This window comes from Cebidichthys violaceus, unplaced genomic scaffold, assembly GCF_023349555.1.
Source record: "Cebidichthys violaceus isolate CVI_PGR_0920_01 unplaced genomic scaffold, fCebVio1.0.p SCAF_75, whole genome shotgun sequence".
NCBI lineage: Eukaryota > Metazoa > Chordata > Actinopteri > Perciformes > Stichaeidae > Cebidichthys > Cebidichthys violaceus.
In genome coordinates, this window is record NW_027176959.1 from 448703 (window position 1) to 473086 (window position 24384).

The 24384-nt window shown below is 46.2% G+C and overlaps 2 protein-coding genes across 7 annotated transcripts in view; both read right to left on the minus strand.

Annotated features, from left to right (window-relative positions):
- Nucleotides 1–12915, minus strand: part of ilf3b (interleukin enhancer binding factor 3b) — a 13950-nt gene extending 1035 nt beyond the window's left edge. Inside the window, exons 1-17 of one of the 6 annotated variants that reach the window (XM_068736981.1) lie at nt 12855–12915; nt 11364–11467; nt 10477–10700; nt 10163–10337; nt 9221–9368; nt 7687–7778; nt 6490–6585; nt 4376–4487; nt 4173–4270; nt 3979–4090; nt 3732–3845; nt 3291–3496; nt 3007–3186; nt 2644–2925; nt 2410–2542; nt 2231–2278; nt 97–516 (exon numbers count right to left, since the gene is read on the minus strand). In XM_068736981.1, coding sequence (XP_068593082.1) covers nt 97–516; nt 2231–2278; nt 2410–2542; nt 2644–2925; nt 3007–3186; nt 3291–3496; nt 3732–3845; nt 3979–4090; nt 4173–4270; nt 4376–4487; nt 6490–6585; nt 7687–7778; nt 9221–9368; nt 10163–10337; nt 10477–10700; nt 11364–11366 — 2443 coding nt within the window. In that variant the 5' untranslated portion in view covers nt 11367–11467; nt 12855–12915. Of the gene's footprint in view, nt 1–96; nt 517–642; nt 1703–2230; nt 2279–2409; nt 2543–2643; nt 2926–3006; nt 3187–3290; nt 3497–3731; nt 3846–3978; nt 4091–4172; nt 4271–4369; nt 4488–6489; nt 6586–7686; nt 7779–9220; nt 9369–10162; nt 10338–10476; nt 10701–11363; nt 11468–12854 lie in introns of those variants that run through there. The other 5 variants (XM_068736982.1, XM_068736980.1, XM_068736985.1 and 2 more) reach the window with 5 other exon arrangements.
- A 1134-nt stretch (nt 12916–14049) lies between these two features.
- On the minus strand, nt 14050–18680 carry LOC137892132 (prostaglandin E2 receptor EP1 subtype-like). The gene is made up of 3 exons (XM_068737060.1): nt 18436–18680; nt 16528–17444; nt 14050–15083 (listed from the first exon to the last, which is right to left on the minus strand). The coding sequence occupies exons 2-3, from the start codon at nt 17395–17397 to the stop codon at nt 14805–14807; spliced, it is 1149 nt and encodes a 382-aa protein (XP_068593161.1). The 5' UTR covers nt 17398–17444; nt 18436–18680; the 3' UTR covers nt 14050–14804.
- Nucleotides 18681–24384: the final 5704 nt, after the last annotated feature.

Sequence of the window (24384 nt, forward strand, 5' to 3'; positions counted from 1 at the left end):
TACTGTCATCACGCTGCTGAGAAGATGTCAAATCAAATTCTGTACCAAAATTGTTTCGAACCTGAACAACAACAAATAAAAATCCCCTTAACTCACCTTCATAACTGTAGTCTTGGCTGCCTCCTGCGCCCCCCGTCACCTGGCTCGGATAAGCGGTGCTGTACGAGTATCCGCCCGCCCCCCCCTGGTTCTGGTTGAAAGTCTTCTTCCCCTGCCCGTAGCCCTGGCCGTACTGGTTATAGGATCCCTGGCCGGGGGGGTTGCTGGACTGGTACCCCCCTGCGGCTCCACTGTTCGCCCCTGGGGGACCTGTATAGGGCGCTTTCCCTCCCTTGTTCATGGGGGGTTTCTTTTTGGCCGTTTTGGCAGCGGACGTGGCGGTGTAGGCGCCGTCGTTCTGGTAGTACGAGCCGTAGGAGCCCTGAGCTGATCCCGGCGCTGGGCTGGCTGGAGGGCCGCCCGACGGGCTGTTCGACGCCCCGCCCCCTCCGTTCGTGCCGCCGTTGTTGTAGTAATCTGAGAAGTAACAGCATGGCACAAAAATCTTAAAATGGGCACGACTCGGCGTATTTTAAAAGCTACTGCTGGCATACACTCGACATGTGCTCTGGAATTAATTCAGACCCCGGAGTAAAAAGGCAATTAATGGTGACGTCACATTTATTTAAAAAAAGAACAACATATAAAAGCAAGGAGTCTTCCCTCCGCAAACATTCAGATTCCCCAATTCACAAAGTCTGTGTGTGCAAACTTAGTGGCAAACAGCCTCAGTTCATCAACGCCTACTGCTGTTACAGATGGGACACTGCCAAAGTTAAGACAATCATGCATTCAGTGTAGCCATGACTCAACAGTGTTGCCGATATGACACAGAAACGGCAGATTCTACAGAACAAAAACAACTGACAAATAAAATAAAAAGACAGCTCAATCGTGTTTGGAAGTGACAGAATATTAGAATGAAAAAAAAACAAAAAATCATGTTACGATTTTTCTCAGTATTCTCATCGAAGTAAACAGTTTGGAGAGTGAGAGAGAGAGAGACAGAGAGAGAGAAAAAGAGAGAGAGAGAGAGAGAGAAAAAGAGAGAGAGAGAGAGAGAGAGAGAGAGAAAAAGAGAGAGAGAGAAAAAGAGAGAGAGAGAGAGAGAAAAAGAGAGAGAGAGAGAGAGAGAGAGAGAGAGAGAGAAAAAGAGAGAGAGAGAGAGAGAGAGAGAGAGAGAGAGAGAAAAAGAGAGAGAACAGGCTGTTGCAGTCTTGACAATAATCCAGAAGGCAGTATGTTGTCCAGCTCCCACTTAAATCGTGATCCAAATAAGCGGAGACAAATCCCTCTGCCGGGTCTGACACATGGAGGCAATCGACAATAAATCAGCCCTGTGGTTTGGGCGGGGTCCAGGCATTTAGGTACGTCCACAGTGGGTGACTTATGTCTACACGCATGCAGTGGCAGATCGTCTCCCCCGAAGTGTCTCGACATGACAAGTGGACTGGCAAGACAGGGTGGAGGGGAGGGTCACTTTATTCCCAGGGTGGTGGACTTGACGGTGAAGACAGTTCATGATGCTGCTGGAACACTACTGAGAAGTTTGTCCTTTTTTTTTTTTTTATCCTTTCTACAGGACGGTTTTTGATTTTTATAAGACTGGGGAAGATCTATGTCGCAAACTCGTGGTAGCCATAGCAGTCTGAGACAAAGTCACCTAAAGAGTGAGACAGGGCAGAGAAGGGGGGGGGAAAAATATCAAAATTAGATTGGTTTATTTGGATTTTTTTTTTTAATTTCTGCCATAAAATAGGCAGTTGTGTGACTCATTTGGTCAGGGTTTTTTGTGTGTTTTTTGTGTTGTTTTTTTTAGATTTCTCTGCTCCTGTCACGCTCAGGTAGGTCAGTCCTCAGAACGGGCTGCCAGAGGGAAGAAAAGGGGTTCTCATAGAATGGGGGGGGGGGGGGTCAAAAACAGATTCAATCCTGTGGCTTAAAGCAGAGAAATGTAAAATCATTGAACTGGGAACGTCCCAACATGGCACTTCTTCTATGATGGGCCACGTTCTCTAGTTCTACAGCTATCAACACAAGTAATAGTTTTCTTTACAGTCCTGGTCAGACGCACCATCCCGCCCCGGGACACAACATCTACTTCTTACATGAAAGCTTCCCTGCAGCCCAGACAAAAGAGCAACTATCCAGTCAAACCAGGGTGATCATAATGGGTGGAATGAATACTCACTGTATCCGGAGATAGCGTTGTTCCCGTAGCCGTACGTTCCGAAGCCACCTGGCCGGACGAAACTCAAGTTTAATACGCTGACTTTAAAAACCCCGTCAATCTTCAATAATGACGTCTTCTAATGTTTTACCAGAACACAGAGTACGTCTGCTACGGTGAAAGCGGTGTGTGTTTTTTACCTCCTTGGCCGTAGCCTCCTCCGTTATTGAAGCCCCTCCCCCTCCCCCGACCTCGTCCTCCTCTCCCTCGGCCCCTGGGCGAAGCGGCGTCTCCGGCCCCGGAGGCTCCCATCATGCCGAAGCCTGGCGCGTGCTGACGGGGAGACAAACAATTTATCTGTACCGTTTTAAAATCAGACGATGAACAGCAATTTTTTTTTAACTGCGATTTAAACGTGGAGACTTTGTTCTTACCATGGGCGGCCCTTTTTTCTTTTTAGCGGCCTCGGCCATGGAGCCCTCTGGGAAGAGCCGCTCCAGAGCGGCCAGGGCGGCGTAGGCCTTGGCCACCTTCTTGTTGGACCCCGTCCCCTGGAACTTCTGCCCGTCGATCTCCACCTCCATGACGAAGCGCTTGTCGTGGCTGCCGCCGGTCTCGGAGATGAGCTCGTACTTCAGGCCGCGCCGCTTCTCGTTCAGCTCCATCACGGGGTTCTTGCCGTGCTTGGTCAGGATTGGTCCCTGTTGGCGAGCGCTCTGACAGTTAGAGAGACACGGTCAGTAACAAAAAACTCGATCGTCACTCGCCGACACGGGGGAGGGGGCGGGGCTTTGTACCTCTGCGGCATCAGCGGTGTCTGCATTGGCGGCTCCTGTGGCAGCAGCGGCGGTGGTTTCGACGGGCGTTACGACCGGCTTCAGTTCCTCCACAGTGACCGGTACTACCGCCTCCTCTGCTTTCACCGTCTCAGCGGTCTTCAGTTCCACTCCTGTGGGCAGCCCCATGTCCTGGAGGACCTGCAATTTTACACACGGAGTCATCGTAAATATAAAATAAAACTAAAAACTTTAATTACAAGGGGAAAAACAGACAAATGCTTTTTTTTTTTTTTTTTTTTTACCTTTACAGCTACGTGCAGCTTGGCAGTGCGTTTGGACGGACCGGACGCCTCAAAGGTCTTGCCGTCCACTTCTACAGCCATGGTGAAGACCGGGACGTGAATCGGGCCGGTCTGAGAGATCAGCTTGTACTGGAGACCCGGCTTCAGCTGATTGAGCCTCATCAGAGCGTTCATCGCCTGGGGGGGCTCAGCCTTCTCCTCTGGAGCTGGTTTAACAGCGTGACATACAGTTAGAAACTCACCTATTATTATTGTTATTTAATCAATCAGTTGATTCATCATTTCTATACAGTCAAAACATGACTCTAAGAGGTGACATTTTCAAATTGCTTGTTCTGTCCAAAAGGTATTCAGTTGACAACGATTCATCTATTATCAAAATGAAATAACCACAACTATTTTCTTGGTTCATTCTGTTGTCATACATAACAGACATCTTACATTTCTTCTGCAGCTTTTTCTTCTTCTTATTTGGACTCTTGTCATCGATTCCCTCCTCTTCCTCGATGGGCCTTTTCATTGGTGGGGCGTACGCCGTGCTGGGTGGGATTTGCACTGCATCACACACACACACACACACACACACACATAAAATGAAACCATTAGAACATGCGAGGCACCTCATTGCATCTACACTGTAAATCTAAAAACAAAATAACCGAGTCAGGATCGTTGGAGTCTGGTTTACCTGTGTAATCAATGGGAGTCTCGCTACGGGGTTTCTTGGGCATCTTTGAAGGGAGGGGATCCATCCCAAGCACTTTGTGAAGCTGTCCGAAAGCCGACAGCCTTAAGGCATGCTGAAGACACGAGAGACGCCGCGTCAATTCCACGTTCACTAAATTGCGAATGTGCACACTAAACAGCTGGCGCCTCACTCACTTGTGCGCTCGCCGTGATGTCTTCTCTCTGCTGGTGGTCCAAGTGACCGATGGCGTCTGTGGCCTCCTTCTCACACGGATCAGAGATCCCGGCACCGTCTACAGAGGGAAACGACACAAGGGAACACTTGGAGCTAGGAAGAAAAGTGCAAACAAAATGCAAATTAAAATATAAAGGAGAGAGGATACTTCACGTACATATACCTGCCATGAGGATGCCTGAAGCCAGACACTCTAGAACTCTCCGCAGAGCTTCTCCTGCCCCCATGGGCCGGTTCCCTGTGCCGATGGCTTTCTCACAGATCAGCTCCAGTGGCTGCAGAGCGGGGGAGAGAGAGATAGAGAGGGAGGGAGGGAGGGAGGGAGAGGGAGGGAGAGGGAGGCTTGTCATTTGAGGGTGCTATTTTAAGCTCGGCCACTAACAGAGAGAGATTTTAGGTCACTGCGTTAGACGGGATCTCAGCAGTCTAACCACTGTGGCGGTGGGGTCTTCTTTTTAGTATCCAAGCAGACAAATCTTTATCAAAAGAAAATCATAATTCTGATAATAATATAACAATAATAATAAGAGCTTTTGGGTCTTGACAGAACACCCTCCTACATACAGTTGTGGTCAAAAGTTTACATACACTTGTAAAGAACATAATGTCATGGCTCTCTTGAGTTTCCAGTTATTTCTACAACTCTGATTTTTCTCTGATAGAGTGATTGGAACAGATACTTCTTTGTCACAAAAAACATTCATGAAGTTTGGTTCTTTCATGACTTTATTATGGGTTAACAGAAAAAGTGACAAAATCTGCTGGGTCAAAAATATACATACAGCAGTGCTAATATTTGGTTACATGTCCCTTGGCCATTTTCACTTCAATTAGGCGCTTTTGGTAGCCATCCACAAGCTTCTGGCAAGCTTCTCGTTGAATCTTTGACCACTCCTCTTGACAGAATTGGTGCAGTTCAGTTAAATTTGATGGCTTTCTGACATGGACTTGTTTCTTCAGCATTGTCCACATGTTCTCAATGGGATTTTAAGTCAGGACTTTGGGAAGGCCATTCTAAAACCCTAATTCTAGCCTGATTTAGCCATTCCATTACCACTTTTGATGTGCGTTTGGGGTCATTGTCCTGTTGGAACACCCAACTGCACCCAAGACCCAACCTTCGGGCTGATGATTTTAGGTTATCTTGAAGAATTTGAAGGTAATCCTCCTTCTTCATTATCCCATTTACTCTCTGTAAAGCACCAGTTCCATTGGCAGCAAAACAGCCCCACAGCATAATACTACCACCACCGTGCTTGACGGTAGGCATGGTGTTCTTGGGGTTAAAGGCCTCACCTTTTCTCCTCCAAACATATTGCTGGGCATTGTGGCCAAACAGCTCGATTTTTGTTTCGCCTGACCACAGAACTTTCCTCCAGAAGGTCTTATCTTTGTCCATGTGATCAGCAGCAAACTTCAGTCGAGCCTTAAGGTGCCGCTTTTGGAGCAAGGGCTTCCTTCTTGCATGGCAGCCTCTCAGTCCATGGAGATGCAAAACACACTTGACTGTGGACACTGACACCTGTGTTCCAGCAGCTTCTAATTCTTGGCAGATCTGCTTTTTGGTGGTTCTCGGTTGACTCTTCACCCTCCTGACCAATTTTCTGTCAGCAGCAGGTGATAGCTTGCGTTTTCTTCCTGGTCGTGGCAGTGACAAAACAGTGCCATGCACTTTATACTTACAAACAATTGTTTGCACTGTTGCTCTTGGGACCTGCAGCTGCTTTGAAATGGCTCCAAGTGACTTTCCTGACTTGTTCAAGTCAATGATTCGCTTTTTCAGATCCATGCTGAGCTCCTTTGACTTTCCCATTGTAGCGTTTGTATCCAATGAGCCCTATTTAAATGGCCTCAGAGAAGTCACCAGCTGTAGTCACTCATAATCACTCACAAGAAGTTAAGAGGCCATGCTATGAAGCTCATTTCATTGACACAACTTTCTAAGTCACCAAAATTGCTAATTCATGTTGCTGTATGTATATTTTTGACCCAGCAGATTTTGTCACTTTTTCTGTTAACCCATAGTAAAGTCATGAAAGAACCAAACTTCAAGAATGTTTTTTGTGACAAAGAAGTATCTGTTCCAATCACTCTATCAGAGAAAAATCAGAGTTGTAGAAATAACTGGAAACTCAAGAGAGCCATGACATTATGTTCTTTACAAGTGTATGTAAACTTTTGACCACAACTGTATCTCTAGGATCCTAGAAGCACACATTCACCCGCTTCATGGAGACTTCGCTACACTGAGGCTGTAGAGAGGAGGCTCTCACTCACCCAGCCACGGAGCGGGGCCCATGTGGGGACGCGGGCGCATAGGTCCCGTAGGATCCGGATGACGATGACGCAGGAGCGCAGCCCGTTGGCTCTGGCCTGTGGACACAAGCAGGGAGGGGCACGGGGAGGACAAGCGGCCTTAGTCGACGAGGACGACCATGTGAGGCCCAAAGCAACACTAACGGCAAAAGAAATGAAAGTAAATTTAAAAAAAAAAAAAAAAAGGAAAAAAGGAAGCCACACAGACTAGAACAGCTTAGCTTTGTCATTATGAACATATTGCACGATAGAATGATGTTTGGAGACCCTAAACATGATCAGTGGCATTCGTGGCTGTGAGTGGACACGCGGCGTGGTTATCAGACGTGAGACAACATGCTCATGAATTAAGTCCCAAGTGTGAACAAAGACACCTCAAACTTAACGCCAGCTTTAATGTGCGATAAAGAAATCTATTTTCCTGTGTGCCGTCATCGAAGGGCGGCGGTGAAGTCAGTGGAAGCTTAAAATAAATAAATAAAATAACTCGAGGTGCAATATTCCTGTTGAATTTGTGGCACACAGAGCGACAGAAGAGCGGGGGGAAAGTCGAGGCCACATACTCTGCAAGAGCAGCAGAGACGCAGCGCCGATTGTTACGGCGTGAGAGACAAAAGACGACACGGCACAGAACTAGAAGGAGTCATCATCAACACGGCTCACTACAAGGAAAAACAACCTCGTCTTCAAACTACAGAAGCGGCAGCGGGGCTCTACGAGCGGCTTATAGAAATGTGAAAACAGCGACAACTCAAGACATGAGAGAAATATTGCACCTGGATACACGGTGTATTAGTCCCAGATGTTTGTTGTTGATTGAGTAAAGCAGCTGTGAGGGAGACTACGGAGGTCAGGGACTAAAAAGCAGCATTGAACTTCTTTAAAATAAATTTAAAAAAAGGCACTGCAGTAGAACCTGTTAAGTTAGCAAAGCAACGCTACAACAGTGTAATGACAAAGGTTTCCTAAGAAACACACATCCAGATCATCAAGTATTACTACAGGAAGTACACTTCAAAAGAGTAAAGAAGAAGAAGAAAAAAAAACAAAAAAAAAAACACATGGAACGCCCAAATCAAAAGACAAAAGAACAAACGGCATGAAACCAAAAGTCAAAACTACTTCTGTTTTAGAGACAAATAAAGACAAGATCCAAACCTGGAACCACTTAGCGTGGCGGAGAGACGCCAAGGCAGTTAGGCATTTCTGCCTGTCCAGAACTTCCGGGGGATCGTTGACTGAAAGCGATTCTATTGGCAGGTGGAATAAGAAGACAAGGTACAGTTTGACCAAGGGGAGTTCTGTCAGCCGGCCAGGGGGAACACAGGCAGCCTTCCCAGACCACAGGCCGGAAGAGGGAAGGGGAGGGGGACCCCTCCACCGCAGAACCACCAGGCGCTCTCAACCTCCCAGTTAATATCGCTTTTGTACGGCCCGGCACACAATGGTTGGACTTAAAACCCACCATGAACGACAGAGTTGTGAAGTGGGTTGTAACCTGACTTAGTAAAAATATAATAAAAACATCCCTGTCATAAGAAAATGTGCATTTCTTAAGGGCTAGTTGGTCGTATCAAATGGGAGGTTGTCTTTTCCGTGGTTGCTTCAGTTCTTTTTTTTTTTTTTTTTTTTTAAATAAAGGTTCTGCGTTTCATTTTCTGCCGTTAACGGGAGGCAGAGCCCCTCCCCTTCGCCCCTACACTGGGTGCGCTGCACTTTGCCCCTTCCGAGACAGAGAGCGGCCAGTTGGTCAAAGGTCCAGCGTCCCTAAAAATTGACAAACTAGAAGGCTTGACAGAGAGAATCAGAATTGGAACCACAGGCAGAAGTTATCAGATGCACAAAAAGTGGGGTATCAAAACAAGTCCACACTGCAGCAAAACTGATGGCTTAAAATAAGAAGGGGAAAAAAAAGAGAAAAGGAAACCCAAACCGGGCGTCGCTGTTCACACGGGGCGACAGATAAGGTCGAGGCTGAACACCTGCTGAAACTCAGATCCTCACTACCGCTTTCAAAAAACAACGCCGTCTGTAATTGTTCAGCCACAATCGGGCTTAATGATTCCACACATCTCCCATGATGCCTTCGTCTGTGACTTCCAAACAACTTGGGGGGGGGGGGGGTCGAACCCCTGCGTTTTTTTTGTTGAGTGTGCAGAATCCAAGTGCCCCTCGTCGTTATCTGTAACCCCCGAGCGTTCCCTGCTCATGAACACCAGAGACAGCCGACGGCCTGCCGTTGGGTCCGACGACCACGGACAGTTTCACCGCATGTTTTGCTACTCATTTTTGCTGCAATGCGAACCGTTCACCATCAATGATAAAACACATGCAAACAAAGTGGTCTCTCTTTTTTTTTTTTTTTTTGGTTAACTTCTCAGTAAGCCTTCATTTCGTTGGTGCCCTTGTTCGTTAAAGACGTCAGTAAACTACCTGCCCTATACTGTATATTGGGCCATCAAAAATGTACAATTACATTACATGGAACTACGAGAGAGAGAGATGGAGAGAGAGTCTAGGTAGCTATAAGCATAGCGCAGTTTCATTACGTGACGGTGCATTCTTGTCCCCCAGCTCCATTGAAGGCCCAATAAACAATATCTGTCTAGCCTGGCTGCCGGCCGGGCCTCCCTGCTCGGAGGAGGTGGCGGCGCTGAAGAAGCACCGAGGGCCCCCGGGGGTCGGAGCTTACCTCCGGACACGGCCCTCTCGACCTCCTCGCGGACCAGCGGGGACGTCAGGTGGATGGTGAGGGTGAGCGGCGGCTCCTTGGTGTTCTTGATGACGATGCTGGCCTCGCGGATGTTCTGGGTCACCGCGTACTTGTCTTCTGTGATCGCCTGTGAAAGAGCAACGCGGTTAAGGCGTCTTGCTTATCTGTCAGAATTCTTCAATAACCAACTATAAGGGATCTCCGTTTTAACTTTATGTTGCGTTTTTCTATGTGGAAATGGATATCTGCAAATATATTGTCTTGTAAACACTAAAACTAATATCTGTATCGAGCTCACAAACCCAGCATCGGTGTGACTAACGAAAATGGTTTCAGGTTTATTCAATACACTGAATTAAGCTTAGTTTATACTCGCCACAGTGAAGCCGGCGCGAGACAGGAAATGACGTAATCACGGTGCGTGGAGCGCTTTGTCGTGCACCTGAATTTTTGTAACTTGCCGATCATGTGACTGCCACAAATAGTTCACCGATAAAAGCACTAGTTACATGTCTGGAGGTTATACAAAGAAAGCCAATTCGTTTTTAGATGCTTTAGAAACAAGAGCTGGATATTCAACCTTTGTTTGTTTTTTTACAATGCATCCAATACTTAGAATGTTTCTTTACAGGGCTTGTATAAAGGCAATCCAGTATTCCATGAATATGAGATACGAGTTTACAGACAATTACAATCCCTCCTCAGCAGTGTGGAGGCTGATTTATGGCGTTTCGCCGGTTCCACCCACAGTCTATCAGCATATCTCCGGGGATGCACTCGTTGTCTTCTTGATTCTTCACAGCTACTTTTGTTTGAGTGATGCAGCGCGCAGAATATAAACGCCCCCGTTGACGCTCCAAGGCTGTCGCCACGACGCCGAGCGCGAGTCTAAACAAAGCTTCGGCTGAGCCGCGTTCTCACCTTGAGCTGCGTCACAAGGTTCTCAGACACTTTCTTCAGCAGGCTGATGGTCGGCTTTTCCTTACAGAGGAGCACCAGCTCCAGGTCCAGGTCCCCCTTCAGCAGCAGGCCCTTGGCAACCAGGCCCACCCTCATTACGCCACGCAGAGAGCGGGTTGCCTGATCTCTGTGCTCACTACCCACAAAAACAAACAAACACAGCGGACACATGGGAGGAGCACAAGACAGACAAAGACAGTGGTCAGAGGAGAGGAATTGAAACACGTCTTACTAACTGACTCATTGTCCTACCGGCAGCCCCGGCATCTCCTCACCTCTCCTTATCGGCGTCTGCGCTATCAGAGTCCGACTTGGGGGACACCTTCTCCTGCTTATCCAGCCAGTCGGAGACGGCCTTGAGGGCCCGCTCCGTGTGGGACACCATGTTCTGTACGCTCTCCAGCTCCTCCTGGGTCGGGTAGATGACGGAGTGTTTGGCCATGACGTGGCGGTCATCGTTCATGAAGACGCGCATGGAGCGGTGGCGCATTGGAGGGGGCTGGGGGGGAATCAGACACGAGATCAGTATTAATGAAGAAGGAAATACCAGAGAGGTTCGTGCTACTCCCGGGTCACCAAAACAGACTTTGAGAATTAAAAGCAAAAGATCATAGACGTACATACAACAGAGAGCTGCATCTAGGAAGCAGGATTATTGAGTGTCCTGGATAACTGGACAGAAAAACCCAAATCAGCTCAACTTCAGTCCGTGTTAGAAAATGTTCTAGGATTTATTCAGAACAGTTATTCAACCAACTTAATTAATCCTGCTTTATGGGACAGGCTTATGGTCGACCTGCAAAACGCCCCTTCTCTTGCCTTTGATTAATAATAACATAAAAAAAAAAAAAGAGCAACACGGCCTCATGTCTGGGCCTAGCTTCTAACACCAGTGATTACACAAGCCCCCGTGCACACGCAGCCAATTTAGAGGGGAGCGGTGGTGCGGAAGCTAGAGCATGTGTTCCTAAAGCCCCAGGCAGACTGGAGAGACGCTGGCACCAGCCCTGTGACTTGAATTAGAGGCGCCGCGTTTATTTGTCCCGTTGCCAGTGATATCCAACGTTGAGGCAAGTGTGTCCTCCGTGCTTTGGCTGCCGCCAGCCTGTTGTCAGACGTACAAACACATAGAACACAGAGATGCTGAAAATGAAGTCATTACCATTGTTGTTCTGGAGACCGTGGCGACACCCTTATCCAGTGATCCACGGGGTTGAAAAATATCTTCTCTGCAGCAGATGACAATGTTGCAGTCCGTCTGTACAGCTGGGGAGGGGCAGACACACATTTTTAACATAACTTAAAAAGGGAGAGGGGAGGGAAAATGTGCAGCCAACTAAAAACTAAGATAGATCCACAAAGGACGAATGCCATTTTTGATTTAAAGACATTTCTGTAGGCTTTGAACAGTGAAACGGGTAAAACCCTTCACACTCAGTCACTGACGACCTTCTCTTATCCATCAGCGACATGAAGTCAATACTAGCTGGAGCAACCGAGGAGGATTGTTGACACGCCAACGCATGCCTCGGGGATTAAACGCAACAGGACTTTCCCAGGCAGAAGGGCTGCGACTTGTAATAAATCAGGCTTCCAAGCAACACATTCCTCTTTGAGTGAGCAAGGCGCAGACATGTTTCAGATTCCTAGGAGGCTAATGTGTGATCTGACAACGCTGTAGTCCTGCTGGACTTCTACATGACACAGACAAAGTGAGGGCTGTGCTGCGCCATGTGATGGATCTCTGAGTAGAGGTCACCCCAAGTTATCCACGGATGACTGGCCGTTCATCCGTGGGGCCTCAAAAAAAACAACAACAACAACAACAACAACAACAACGGAACGATGTGATCTGGGAGAGTTAGTGGGGGTTAAGTGAACAGGCAGCGCATCTCATTCATGTATCGTGACACACCCACAGCGCGCACACGCTCCAGCGCGAACTTTTAAAGATCATTTGCAGCAGCGCAGATGATTTACGATAGTTTCCAGTTGAGGTAAAGGGAACGGAGGTAAAACAATAACGAGTATAAGCATCGCCCCAATTTTGTATGTTTTAGTCAACAAGTTGCGAACGTGTGGCACCAGGACCAACAAGCCGCCGGCACACCTGTTAAACCTACATCGACACACAATTAGTATTCCAGGAGGAATAGAGTGAGTTAGGAAGGAATAGACCCCACAGCTCCATCAGGGGAATTTAAAAACAGACGCCATTTTAATTCAGTGCAGAGCTCCACTGGTCCTCGGCAGCTAGCTAGCAAACCCCCACGAGAAAAGACAACGGATCACGCATCGTTTAAAAGCTGCGCCGACATGCTCACCGAGCCGCAACACGCACGAACACCACGGACCGGGGGGCCGTGTAGAAGTGCAAAGACTTAACGGTCGACTGTGTTTGGCTGTTGGTCTGTCACGTCAAGAGAGCAAAATGGTCGAGGAGACAAGATCGAGACCCCATTGAATGCTCAGCTAGCACTTAGCAGGTTAGCTTAGCCGAACAAAGCCAGATGGATACATTTATGACGCACGTATAAAACAAACACCCTGAGAAAAAGTAGCACGCGTCGTTGGTTCTCTTGGCGTTCAATGGCCAACTAACGCCTCATTCCGTTTGTGTTAACGGCTGAATTGATGCATTTCTCTTGCTCACCGTGGTGTCGTTGCTGCTTAATGGACGGTTGCTACACGCTAGCTCCCGGTCTCGGCCAGGAGTGTGCACGGAAACGCCCACGATGTGAAAAACGATTACGCTCATTGGACAGAGATTACTGGCGACTGCAAATGTAGCCAATCGTGAAAAGGGGGCCCACGGAACCAGGGGGCGTGGCTAGTAATAACCGACTGAATTGGATCGTCTCGCGGCAACAACTGGCTGCCTTGCTGATCACATCAATTAAAACTCGATCATTACACGAGTGTAACCATTGGATCTCATCCGTGTATTCTTATTTACTACAGTCACCACTTACTTTGGGTGCCCTGAAACCCAATGTATTTACCCAGTGAGGGTGTGTGTCTTGTCTTGAATCATAGAAGATTCCGTCACTACTAAATGAAATAAAGAAGAATAGATAAGAAGTGTGAAGAAGAATAGATCATCTAGTGACAGATGTCAGTGATTCTTGTCTGCTGACTCAAAATTAAGTGCAACCAACTGCCGGTGCTGGAACAAAAACGTGCAGCTCACACATGCTGGGGCAACTTCTTTCGGGGTTCGCGAAATGCATTGTATGTTTTCATATTATGCAACATGTGAATCCCGCCAACCATTTCCGTCCACTGGTTCAGGTCTTAGGAGTTCACCTGTGGAGTTCCACAAAGAGCCATACTTGGTTCCCTTCTAATCAGTCTATATATATATATATGTTTCTATTAAGCTCAGATTTAGTCAAAACATCAAACTTAATTACCATGTTTAATGACACTCAAGCCTACTTTTCTCTTTCACCAAATATATGGTCCCATTGACGCTCATTGTCAATGCTTTGAGCAGATTGATGACAGACATACAATAGTTGCATCCCTTGATTCTTTATCTGTAAAAACAAGTCAGTCAGGGTGTTGCAACATTGCTAGAGTAAAGAGGGGGGGGGGGGGGGGGGGGGGGGGGTCATGTTCCTGATGATCTGAGACATTGTGCAAATAGCTCTACATTAGATTAGTGAGCTTTAAAGGTGTTGTTGTTACAGCAGCATGCTAAGCTAACATGCTGCCAACAAGACGAGACATGAGAGTGCCTTGCCTTATTACTCAATCAGAATAAGTGGATAACTGGAACAAAGAGCCTGATCTCGACAAAGCTTTAAAACTGTGGCATCAATCCTAAACCAGAATGAGACGAAACATTAGCAGATACACATTTATTATCCAAATCATACATTCCCTTTTGTTAACAATATCACATTTAATTAGCTTTTGCAGCTCCACTTCAGTCCCGAGACACTCGGGGGGGAAATACTGCAGACACATTTACAAATAATCGATCAACAACAGACGCGTGTTCACATTCATATCACAGCACAACATTACGGTTTGTTCACATCTTTAAGCTGAGGTAACAGCACAGATTCTTTCTTTTTTTTTTGGCTCCCTCATGAGAGCATTAATACAAGTCATTGACTTTTACACTGCTGTTGGAGAACAAAGCAAACGGAACCTTTTTGAGTTGAGATGTTTGCTTTAAGACTATAGATACAGTCTTCACTTCAACAACAAAAGAAAAGGTTTACACATTATCCTTCAACCGACGGAATCTTTTTCATTTACGCCGTGCAAGCATGTGTACGGCAGCACTATTAGCAGTCCATAATGAGCTGTTGTTCTTTATTCATTTGTAGCATAACACTGGCTCATACTGTACACACAACAACACAAGAGCTGGTCGGTGATATTTCAAATCTGGAACACGTTGTTCCATTTCCTTCACCTAAACCAGAGTGGCTGTCATTCCCACCAGACAGCCCTTTTCTTAGGAACCTTTCAACACTGAATTTGGATCCAGATGATGGACTGCTGGACTCAGTGGCGATCCCGCTGACGAGAGACAGAGCCAAAAAGTGACAGGTGACCCGTCTCCTGTCTTTCCTCCATATAGGTCCATTTAAATCGTACTAACACTGTTTTTCTTCTCTGAGTTCTGGAAGGAGCTGATGTCCCAGCGAATGGAGCGGAACGTGCTCCGCTTGAAACTGGCCTTTCTCTTGGTGATGCGGTAGATCTTCCTGAGGACGGCGCGCCGCAGCAAGATGTAGACCCACGGGTCCAGGATCTGGTTGCAGGTCGCCATCCTGACACCGATCACCATCAGACCACTGTAAGTTTCTCTGTCACCGGGCAGGAAGCCGCTGTAGGACTTTGTGGCTGACATCAGTCCAAAGACCTGAAAAGAAGAAAACAAATGTAAACAAGTTTAGCCTCATCCATTAAATTCATACTAAGATCTTAAATTGACACTCAACAATAGCTATTGTTTGATCCCTTAAACCTCACTCATTCATTACAGTGTCATACAGCGCAGCCTCACATTGTTCAAACCCACAGAACATTAACTCAAATTTGGTGGAGATCCGAAAGTTTCCAAAAATGCCAAATATATCATTCTGAAACTTCAGGAAATGTGTATAAAATGAAGCAAAAGATATGTAGAATATTTACATTTGATGGAACGGAGGAGCAGTCATAAAATATTAATTTGTAAACGTCATTTAGCTCCAATAAAAAAGTAGGAACAAAAAGATTCGAGGAGCGATTTGTCTGACCCTAAAGATACAATGGGGGAATCGAACGGTTCGTGTTCAGGGGATTAAAAAATAGTTTGTCAGAATTTAAGAGAAATACATTTCATAGATGTAGCTTTTTTTGCTCAAGGGCGGGTCCAGGGTAGGCCAGAGGGGGCCGATGCCCCTGTAATTGTAAGCCTGGACCTCGCTCTGACCCCGCTGACTGTGGCAATTATTTTCTTACATTTTTCACCCCACATTTATCCCCACAGAGGGGACATTGTAGTTATTCATAACAGTCATAAATTGGTCGTTAGAACTGAATGAGTATGGTTGTGTTTATTTTTCTGTTGAATTAACTATATTTATTTAGCGCTTAAAGCACTCGGAGCACTTTACAACACAAGTAAGCATTCATCCGTTCACACTTCACACACAAGGTGCCACCTGTCCCTCAGGAGCAACGGACACTCACACTCAAATGTTTACTGCAGGGGCCAAGGGTTGAACCCCCCCCCCCCCCCCAATGGTCTAAAGGTGTCATGGACGGAAATCTGTCAGTGCTCATTATTGTGAATTTAAACGTAGCTTCCAGATAGACTGGAGGGAATGCATTTACAAAAACACCAGAAGCAAACAAACAGTGGTGCTACTCTGTTGAACTTATTGTGGAATTCAAAACTTCCTGTTTCCTGCTGTTCTGAGCCGCCTGGCTGTGGTGATGCAAGGCGCTGAGCCCTACATTGCGTCCGGGTGCAATAATAAGCAAAGCACAACTGGATTATTTGAATCCTCCTAAACAGTTGCAACGTTTGAAGGGTCTGCTAATCGCTCTGTCCTTTGGTGTGAAATTCCATGTGTAAAAATCTACCAAAGTTCTGCTGTTAAAAATCAATCAGCGGCAGAGAATATTAAAGAGAGAGTATGAAATCTCACACAAATAAGGGGAGGAATTAAAAGTTCACTGTATTGCATTTTAGGGGGCATGCAGATGATTTTACAATAGACTCTTAATATGTATCTACATTTAAAAAAAACAAACAACAACTTAGTTGCTATATTTTATGCTGAAGAAGCCTGGTGAATGTTTTGCCCGATGCTCACCAGCAGAGGGCTCCAGCAGATGCAGGAGGTGACCATGATGCCAACCAGCTGGACCACCATCTCAGTGTCCTGGGAGCCGGCTGAGCCCCGTCGTGAACACAACCTTTTCTTTATCCGGGCTCTCACCAGCGTGATCCCGCTGACGGTGTTGCACACAAAGGCCGAGGCCAGGGAGCTCAAAGCCAGTCCGGAGAAGAGCGTCACGAAGGCCAGGTCCGTCGCTCTGGTGCCCTCCATCACCCTGATGAAGCACCACGTCCCCGGGTACTGGTAAGTGTAGGTGCCCAGGCTGAAGAAGGGCAGGAGGGCCACGCACAAAGCCAGCAGCCAGATCAGGGCCAGCGCCATCTTTGTCCGCGCCATGGTCACCAGACGGGAGTGCAGCAAAGGCCTGGTGACGCCCAGGCAGCGCTCGGCAGCCATGGCGCAGCCCAAGAAGAGCGGGCACAGGCCGAAGAACACCATGCAACTTCCCAGGAACAGACAACACCCATCCGGATTGGCGGAGTCGTTCTGAAAGCTGGAGACGGGGTCCGCCGCCGACCCGGTGCCCGCCGAATATCTCTTCAGCACGAGGGCTCCGAGGATGACGTGTCCGGCCAGGTCCGTTGCCACCAGGGAGCTGGCGAAGAGCAGGAACGTGGCCTTCGAGCGCCGCCGGAAGCGGTTGTAAGCCTTGGCGAGAATGATGAGGGCCACCACGTTGAACAGGATGCCCAGAGTCATGGTGAGGCCGGCGGACGTGGGATTGCTCCGTGGGCGGGTGGCGTTACCCGCCACGGCCTCCAGCACCTTCACCGCGGGGGTGTCGTTGAAGAGGGGAATAGGGGCGGTACCGCCGGAGGAGTTGGAGTGCTGCATGGCCAGCATCACCGCCGGGCTCCGGGCCTGGTGTGGTTCCTCTGGTTGAGATGACACTGGAAAGGAAAAAAAAGAACGAGACCGGGTCAGCGCACTTAAACTCGTAACACCCTCTCCCTTCCATGTCCTCCTTTTCCACCCAAATAATGTTCGTACGGTCCCTCACAGGTGACCCGTCTCTACGGGCAAACAAAGCTCCTCAAGGCAAAGTGGCTCAACTTCAAATCCCTACAAATGACTTCTCCTACACTCTCGAGGTCTGGGTGCAAAGAGCCTGAATTTCCTCTTTGTTCGAGGCATCGCTCCAAACGTCTGAGCAAGTTCTGACAGATGTTGTTGACACTAAAAGCTCCTGAACACATTCCTTTAAGAGTGCCGTTACCGTGCAGCAGCAGCAGCAGCAGCAGCAGCAGCAGCAGCGGCTAACGTACATGCAGACATGCGAGCTGCTGGGAAGGATTGAGCATTTATTTATACACATATATTGCTCAGTATATATTAAATGTAGCCTTCAAAGTGATTCTATGTATGGTTCTGTGTTTCATTTTGTCCGTTTCTTTTTTTTGTGTATTGATTTACTATATTTTTTACTATGCTATATTTACCTAAATATGATTTTAATTGCACCGTTTTAAATATTCTTTAGTTAGAATCTCTATGTTCATCATTTTTCCCTTTTCTTTGTACATATTGATTGTTTATTTTTTATGCTTAAATGTTATTATCTGTACCTACCTACTATAAAAGCTCCTAATATGTTGTTATAAATATGATGAAAACGTCATAATTTACAAAATATAATGATGATATTACATAATGATACACACACAATGCCAAACATATACCACTGTAGCTCCATAGAGTTTAAAAGAGCATTTCCATTCCAACAAAACCCGTTTTTTGTAATAAACATGAGGGTGTTTCACTTCTTTTTCTTCAAATAGTCTCAACAAATCCAGGTCTTTGAACACAATAAAACACATTTAACTTGGAACAATAGCCTCGGGGCAAACCGTTGGTCCTGGACGTGCAATATGTTCAACCTACCTTTGAAATAATAAATCCATGGGGGTGAAAAGGATCACTGTGATCTGGACTGTTACTCATAACTGCAGCCGCATAAACAAATGAATCCAGGTTGTGCTCTCGTGTTGCTCCAAAGTAAGGCGACTACTTCTTCTTCTTCTTCACCTGAACTGTTTCCCCTTTCGCAGACTGTGTAGAAACTCTCCTCTTGGAACAGGCAGCCTCCCACGTTGCATTGCACAAGCTTGTCCTCTGTCACTCGCGCTGCTTGCTGACTGCTTTTATACTGAGGAGCTGCACCACGCTCACGTGGCCCCTGGGTGTCTCAGTGGGTCCAAACCCTGTTCCGTCCTCCCGGCCTGAGACTCCCTGGAGCAGACGCAAATGATGCTCCGCTATATGTCTAATATCTACATCCCCAGCTGACTCGCCCATAACTCCACCTCACCTCACAATCATGAATGCAGAGGCTTAAATATTAAAGCCTGTAACTACGACAACCTGAAGAATTGAAACCTGCCGGAGGCCGGGGGAATAAAACTCCTTTCAAGTATCACTTTTATAAGCAGTGATGTAGTTTTTCACTGAAATAAGCATGACTTCATAGCACAAAACCAAAATGAGTAACATTCTGATTAAAGCCAGACTCTTCAAAGTAAAAGCCCGGCTGCATTGACGAGTTGGACCTGCATGCATCATGCTGTTGCTGCTGGAGATATTTACCCCCTTGTTTGTTGGTTGTAGATATAAAAACACTCCCCTGCTCTACGGAGCCTCATTTGAACCACCTCAACATCCTCGTGGTCGGCTCTCATCGATGCAAGCCGGCTGCCCTAAAAAGCACCGCTGTCACATGCAGTCTGTAAGCCGTAGCTGTGACTGCAAGTGGTTTCCCATGTCCTCCAGAGGACCCTGGCTGCTGCGGGGGACGTGAGGGTTTAAAGGGACGGTTCACCCCAATGTCAAAAATTCATATTTTGCCTCTTACCTGCAGTCCTATTCATCACTCTGGGTTGCTTTGGTGTGAGTTGCCTAGTTTTAGAGATATTGGCCTTAGAGAGTTCTGCCTTGTGGGACTATGTGGCACTCGGCTTGTGGTGCTCAAACCGCCCAAAAAAAAAGAAGAAGTGTTTTCTGATTCCAGAAATCATGACCTGTTTACTTAAGATAACCCACAGGCCTCGTTGAGATCAGCTTCAGGTTGGGACTATTTTCTTTCTACCGAACTACACCCGCCATGTCACCGCACAGGAAGGAAGAAGCAAGCATCAACTCACGGACGTTTACAGCGCAAGGTGTAAACAGCAGCGGCGTCCTCCTCGGCTAACGTTGTGCTAACAGTGTGGAGTATAGATTCAGGCTTCCTTCGGTGCGGTGATACGGTTGGAGGGTGTAGTTTGGTGGGCAGAAAATAGCTCCTATACGAAACTGTTCACAACAAGGTCTGTGGGTCATCTTGAGTAACGGGGTCATGATTGAAGAGATAATGAAGAGACATTGCTGCTGAGTTTTGTAAATGTATTGTTTTTGGCGCTTTGAGCACCAAAAACCAAAGCGCCATCAAGTTCCATTATATTGGAGAGAGGGTACTCATCTCTATGGAGGATATCTCCAAACCTAGGCCACTCACACCATAGCAATAGGTCAATAGAGAGCACTACAGGTGAGAGGCAAAATGTGTGTATTTGATTCTGGGGGTGAACCTTTATTGTGAGCAAAAATCCCAGTATCGTTTTGTGATGAGCACGCAGAACGGCTCTACGGACCACGAAAGGCTGCTGTGTCAAATCCTGAAAAGAATCTGGAGCTTCTCCGGTTCCCATCATTACCAGGCGGGCGTATCTTTGCACTCATCTGAACTTCCTCCTCCAGCGAGAGTGTCTTCCTGCTTCACCGCCACCGTAGTACGTCAAAACAAACTCTTTGCATTTCAATAGAGAGTTGTTATGTAATAATGTGTTTCAAAAGCACACACCCGAGTCTGGAATGTCTGCCTGTACATGTTTGAAGGTGCATGCGGGGGTTTTTGAATATGGTCAGACGCCATATCAGAGACAGGTGTGTCCACCGTGTCCGTCTGTTGCGCTGTGAAACCTGGCTGGGATTTACACCAGAGATGGCTCAATGGAAGGACTCACCATGAATGTATGATGTGACGACACCGGGGAGAGATCTGAGAGGATGGGCCCGTTGGGATTAGGAGGCAGGAAGCAAAACAATACAGGGGAGCCATTTATAATTAACCACAGCAAGAGCAGAAATGTTCTTTCATTGTTTGCAACAACAGATGTGCTCATGTTTACATTTTTTCCCTCTTAACTCACCGGATTAACAGCAAAATAACAATAGAAATCTACTAGCAAAAGAGGTGACTTCAGGTTAGATGTAAAAACACGTGTCAGCACACTTTTTTAAATCAAAGAAAAAGGTCGTTAGTAAAGCGTCTTATAACGTGTCACTTCAATTCATGAGCTCTCCTTTACGTTGCGTGCCATTAAGACGCCATCGCGTAAAGACGATCGCAGCGTGGCAGAGGAAGAAGTGTCCTTTTGAGACGTTCGGCCTTCGCTGCTGTGTCTCAACTCCACATGGATGCTATTTGCTTGTGCGGCCGTGTTAATTGCATGTTTTTTGTTTTTTTATTTGCACCAAAGGGACCCACCGTAAAACTGGGAAACCACACGGCAGAAAGCAGCTGTAAATAAGTGTTTACGAGGGGTTTCGCGTCGTACACTTCACCGGACCACGACGTGCATCGGCTCAATAGTGACTCGAACCTTTCTGACAATCACCCACCGACCTGCCTGAGAGCCTGAGAGCCTGAGAGGCTGAGAGGCCCATCATCGCGTTTGCTAAATTTCCACTTTTAACCGCGCTGTACCGTTTATAAGACTCTTTTTGTGACTTCAGCCTCCATTAATCCACAGTAGCAGAAGCAGTTTGTTTGTCGCACCGTTCTCCGCATTTTTGTACAACACAGCCACGGAAAAAAAATTCCAGGATTTATTTGTTGAAAACCTCATAATTACCAGGCTGTTAGTCCAGACATTTTTGTATAATTATGCATGTCATGCTCGTTGTTTTTTTCATGCACATTCAATTGTTCGCCGTCTCAGTGAACGTGCGTTTTGTTAAAGTAGGCGCTAGTCTTGGTAATGAGGTGAGATTACACCTTATTGCAAGGTCTCTGGCATTTGGTGTTGAATTATCTATCTTTATAGGCCCAGGTGGATGACGTTTTCAAGACTTGGACTCAGATTTGGATGTGGATACTATATATAGAGCGGGGATTGACACATAAAGTATTGTATTTAAATAATAATGCTCCCCTCTCGACTGACCACACGCAGTGAAAGCATGTCTGTCCGTCCTTCCCGGCAGTGTGGTTGTGTGGTCGTGGGGAGAGGAGAGGAGAGGAGTTATGGGGTTCTGTGTTTCTGAAGAACATTTCTAAGCAGATAAAAGTCTGTAGAACCACTGTGTGGCCAGGCGGTTTTCAAAGAAATCCCCTCTCTTGTATTTTGCCCTTTTTTGGGCAGTGGATAGGCCTATCATTCATGGGTATAGATAGCTAAAATAAACCTACGTCCGCTTGACTTGGCTAGTAGCCTATTTGTTTGGTCGTTTTTTTAACTAAAACAAAAACATTAACAAAAGATCTTAATGAATAAGGGACTGTACACATTTTTTGTTTGAGGGAGGAGGGCTGGATCTTATGATTCACTTAAATAAAAAATAAAACACCCACCCCAGCATTATTCACGCGGTGGCTGCATCACTTACACATTCCCATTTTATAAATTATCAGTATCGGTATTGTTGAAATTGTAAAAAGTTTGCTGTGTCACACTCAATGTACAACTCTCAAATACATCACAACGAAACTAAACCAAACTAAAGAAAGGCACCACCTTGCGGCGCCATTAGGCATTGCAATGAAGCCACAACTCTGTAACAGTGTACCTCAAGGTAAACCAAATATCTTTGGAACAATAATCATAATAGCTACCAATGCACATGTGAAATGGGAAGTTACCAGATTAATACAAATATAAGAAAATTTGAATATTCCAGCTCATCTTATCCAGTTTTGAATATGAATCAATGGCGTTATGTAAAAGGTGGGTTGAGTGTTGACCGTTCATCATACACCCAACACAATACCTTAGTTGCATAACCTTAATAGCTAACCCTAACCCTAACCCAACCCTAATACCTATATCAAAGAGCGGCGAAAATTAAACAGAAATTCAAGGTAAAAAAAAAAGTAACCCCCAAGACCTACTCCATGTTCTCCCTGAAAAGTCACACTATGATTTATTGCTTCGATCTATTCTTTTTTATTGCTCCAAGACATCTTGATTCCTGCTGATTCTGCTGCAACGTATTTCTAAAATAGAATAAAAAAAACGACATACACGAAGAAATAAAAACAGCAGCAAAAGTAGGTCATCCAGGCGGCTGCAGGCTCAAGAGACGTCTTGCTCAGACATCCAGGGAGTTGATTTAAACACATGGGATATTCTTGACACCCTCAACAACTGACCAGTAAACCACAGCTTCCTTGATACTGTTTGTTCCAGGAGCATGGGAACTTACACACACACTCTGCACATGATATGTTATAGTTGTGTGAAGATGACTATTCAACCTTAAAGCCTATAATGTTTTTTTTATCGACGATGACTATGTGTTATATGAAAGGGGTTGTTTGCAGGGATGAACCTGCAGAGAATTATCACCAGTCTCAGCAGTTCCTTCAGCTCCACGTAGCTATTTAACGTTTTTTAGCTTGTTGTTTTGGCTTTTGCGGCCTGTAACTTTACTGTTTTAGTTCATTCCCATTGCTGTCATTAGCCGGTATCCAGCTACAGGCACTTGTTTTCAGCAAAATTCCACTAAAATCCCACTGTACACTACCTGCCCAGCACTAACCAGTCAACAGATACAGTTATTGACTTAGCTGGTGCAGCTAGCGCAGCATTTAGCAGCTACAGAAACAGATCTTTTTCTCAGGAGTTGGTGGAGGTCAAAAACAGAGCTAAAAGGAGAGTACAATTGGACTTATATTCATCAGGTGAACAAACACCAGACTCCCAATGAACGCTAAAGTTGCTCTGTCTCTGCTGGACGTGTAATTGACCCTTGGCAAAGCCCCGCCCCCCTGCAGTTGCTCCGTCAAGCTGTCAGAGCTACCATTGAGCCCACACTGTCACTAACTGCATTAATATTATAACATTTTTGGAAAAACGAAGCAGCGATTATAGAAGCAGACAGAAGGGTCTACAAAATGTGTTTGAAGGATCTATCGGGTACGTCAAGCTGATTCAGCAGCGAAAACAGGTTGAAAAGATAAAGATAGAATCTAAAGCTACAGATCAAAGCAAAAGCAGCATGTGTATACATTCAGTATACCATCAGTAGCTAGCGTAGCATAGATTTGCTAATGCTAGTTAATGATGTGTTAACGTACTATCCTAATGTAGCTCCACAGTTTTCTGTTTTCATCTCCTTCCAGCTCCCCCGGGTAACAAGTATCACTATTACACAACATTTAACCATGACTAGCTCCAAATCCACAAAACCAGCCAGAAATGAAGTCAATCTGAAACATCTGTCGGACCCTGGTCAGAGCTGGCCGATGCTAAGCTAAGATTGCCCAAGGCGCTTAGTGACGGGTCAATAACTTAATCGTAATGTTGCCTCTACAGCTTGTTCCGCTCCCACCAAGTGTCCAAAAAGAAAATTGTTCCACTATTTTTTTTTTCTTTGAAGCAAATGTGCTTCATTATTATCCAATTAATTTCTGTTCAATAGTGATCGGTCCAAAAGCACTCCCATAATTTTAGTGAGGCTTTAGCATAGATCTTTTTGGATTGGTTTCTAATCTCACTGGAAGAACTGAACCTCCTCCATTATTCATTCCGTGGTGACGCACCTGCTATGTACATATTGGCATATTTGATTTGC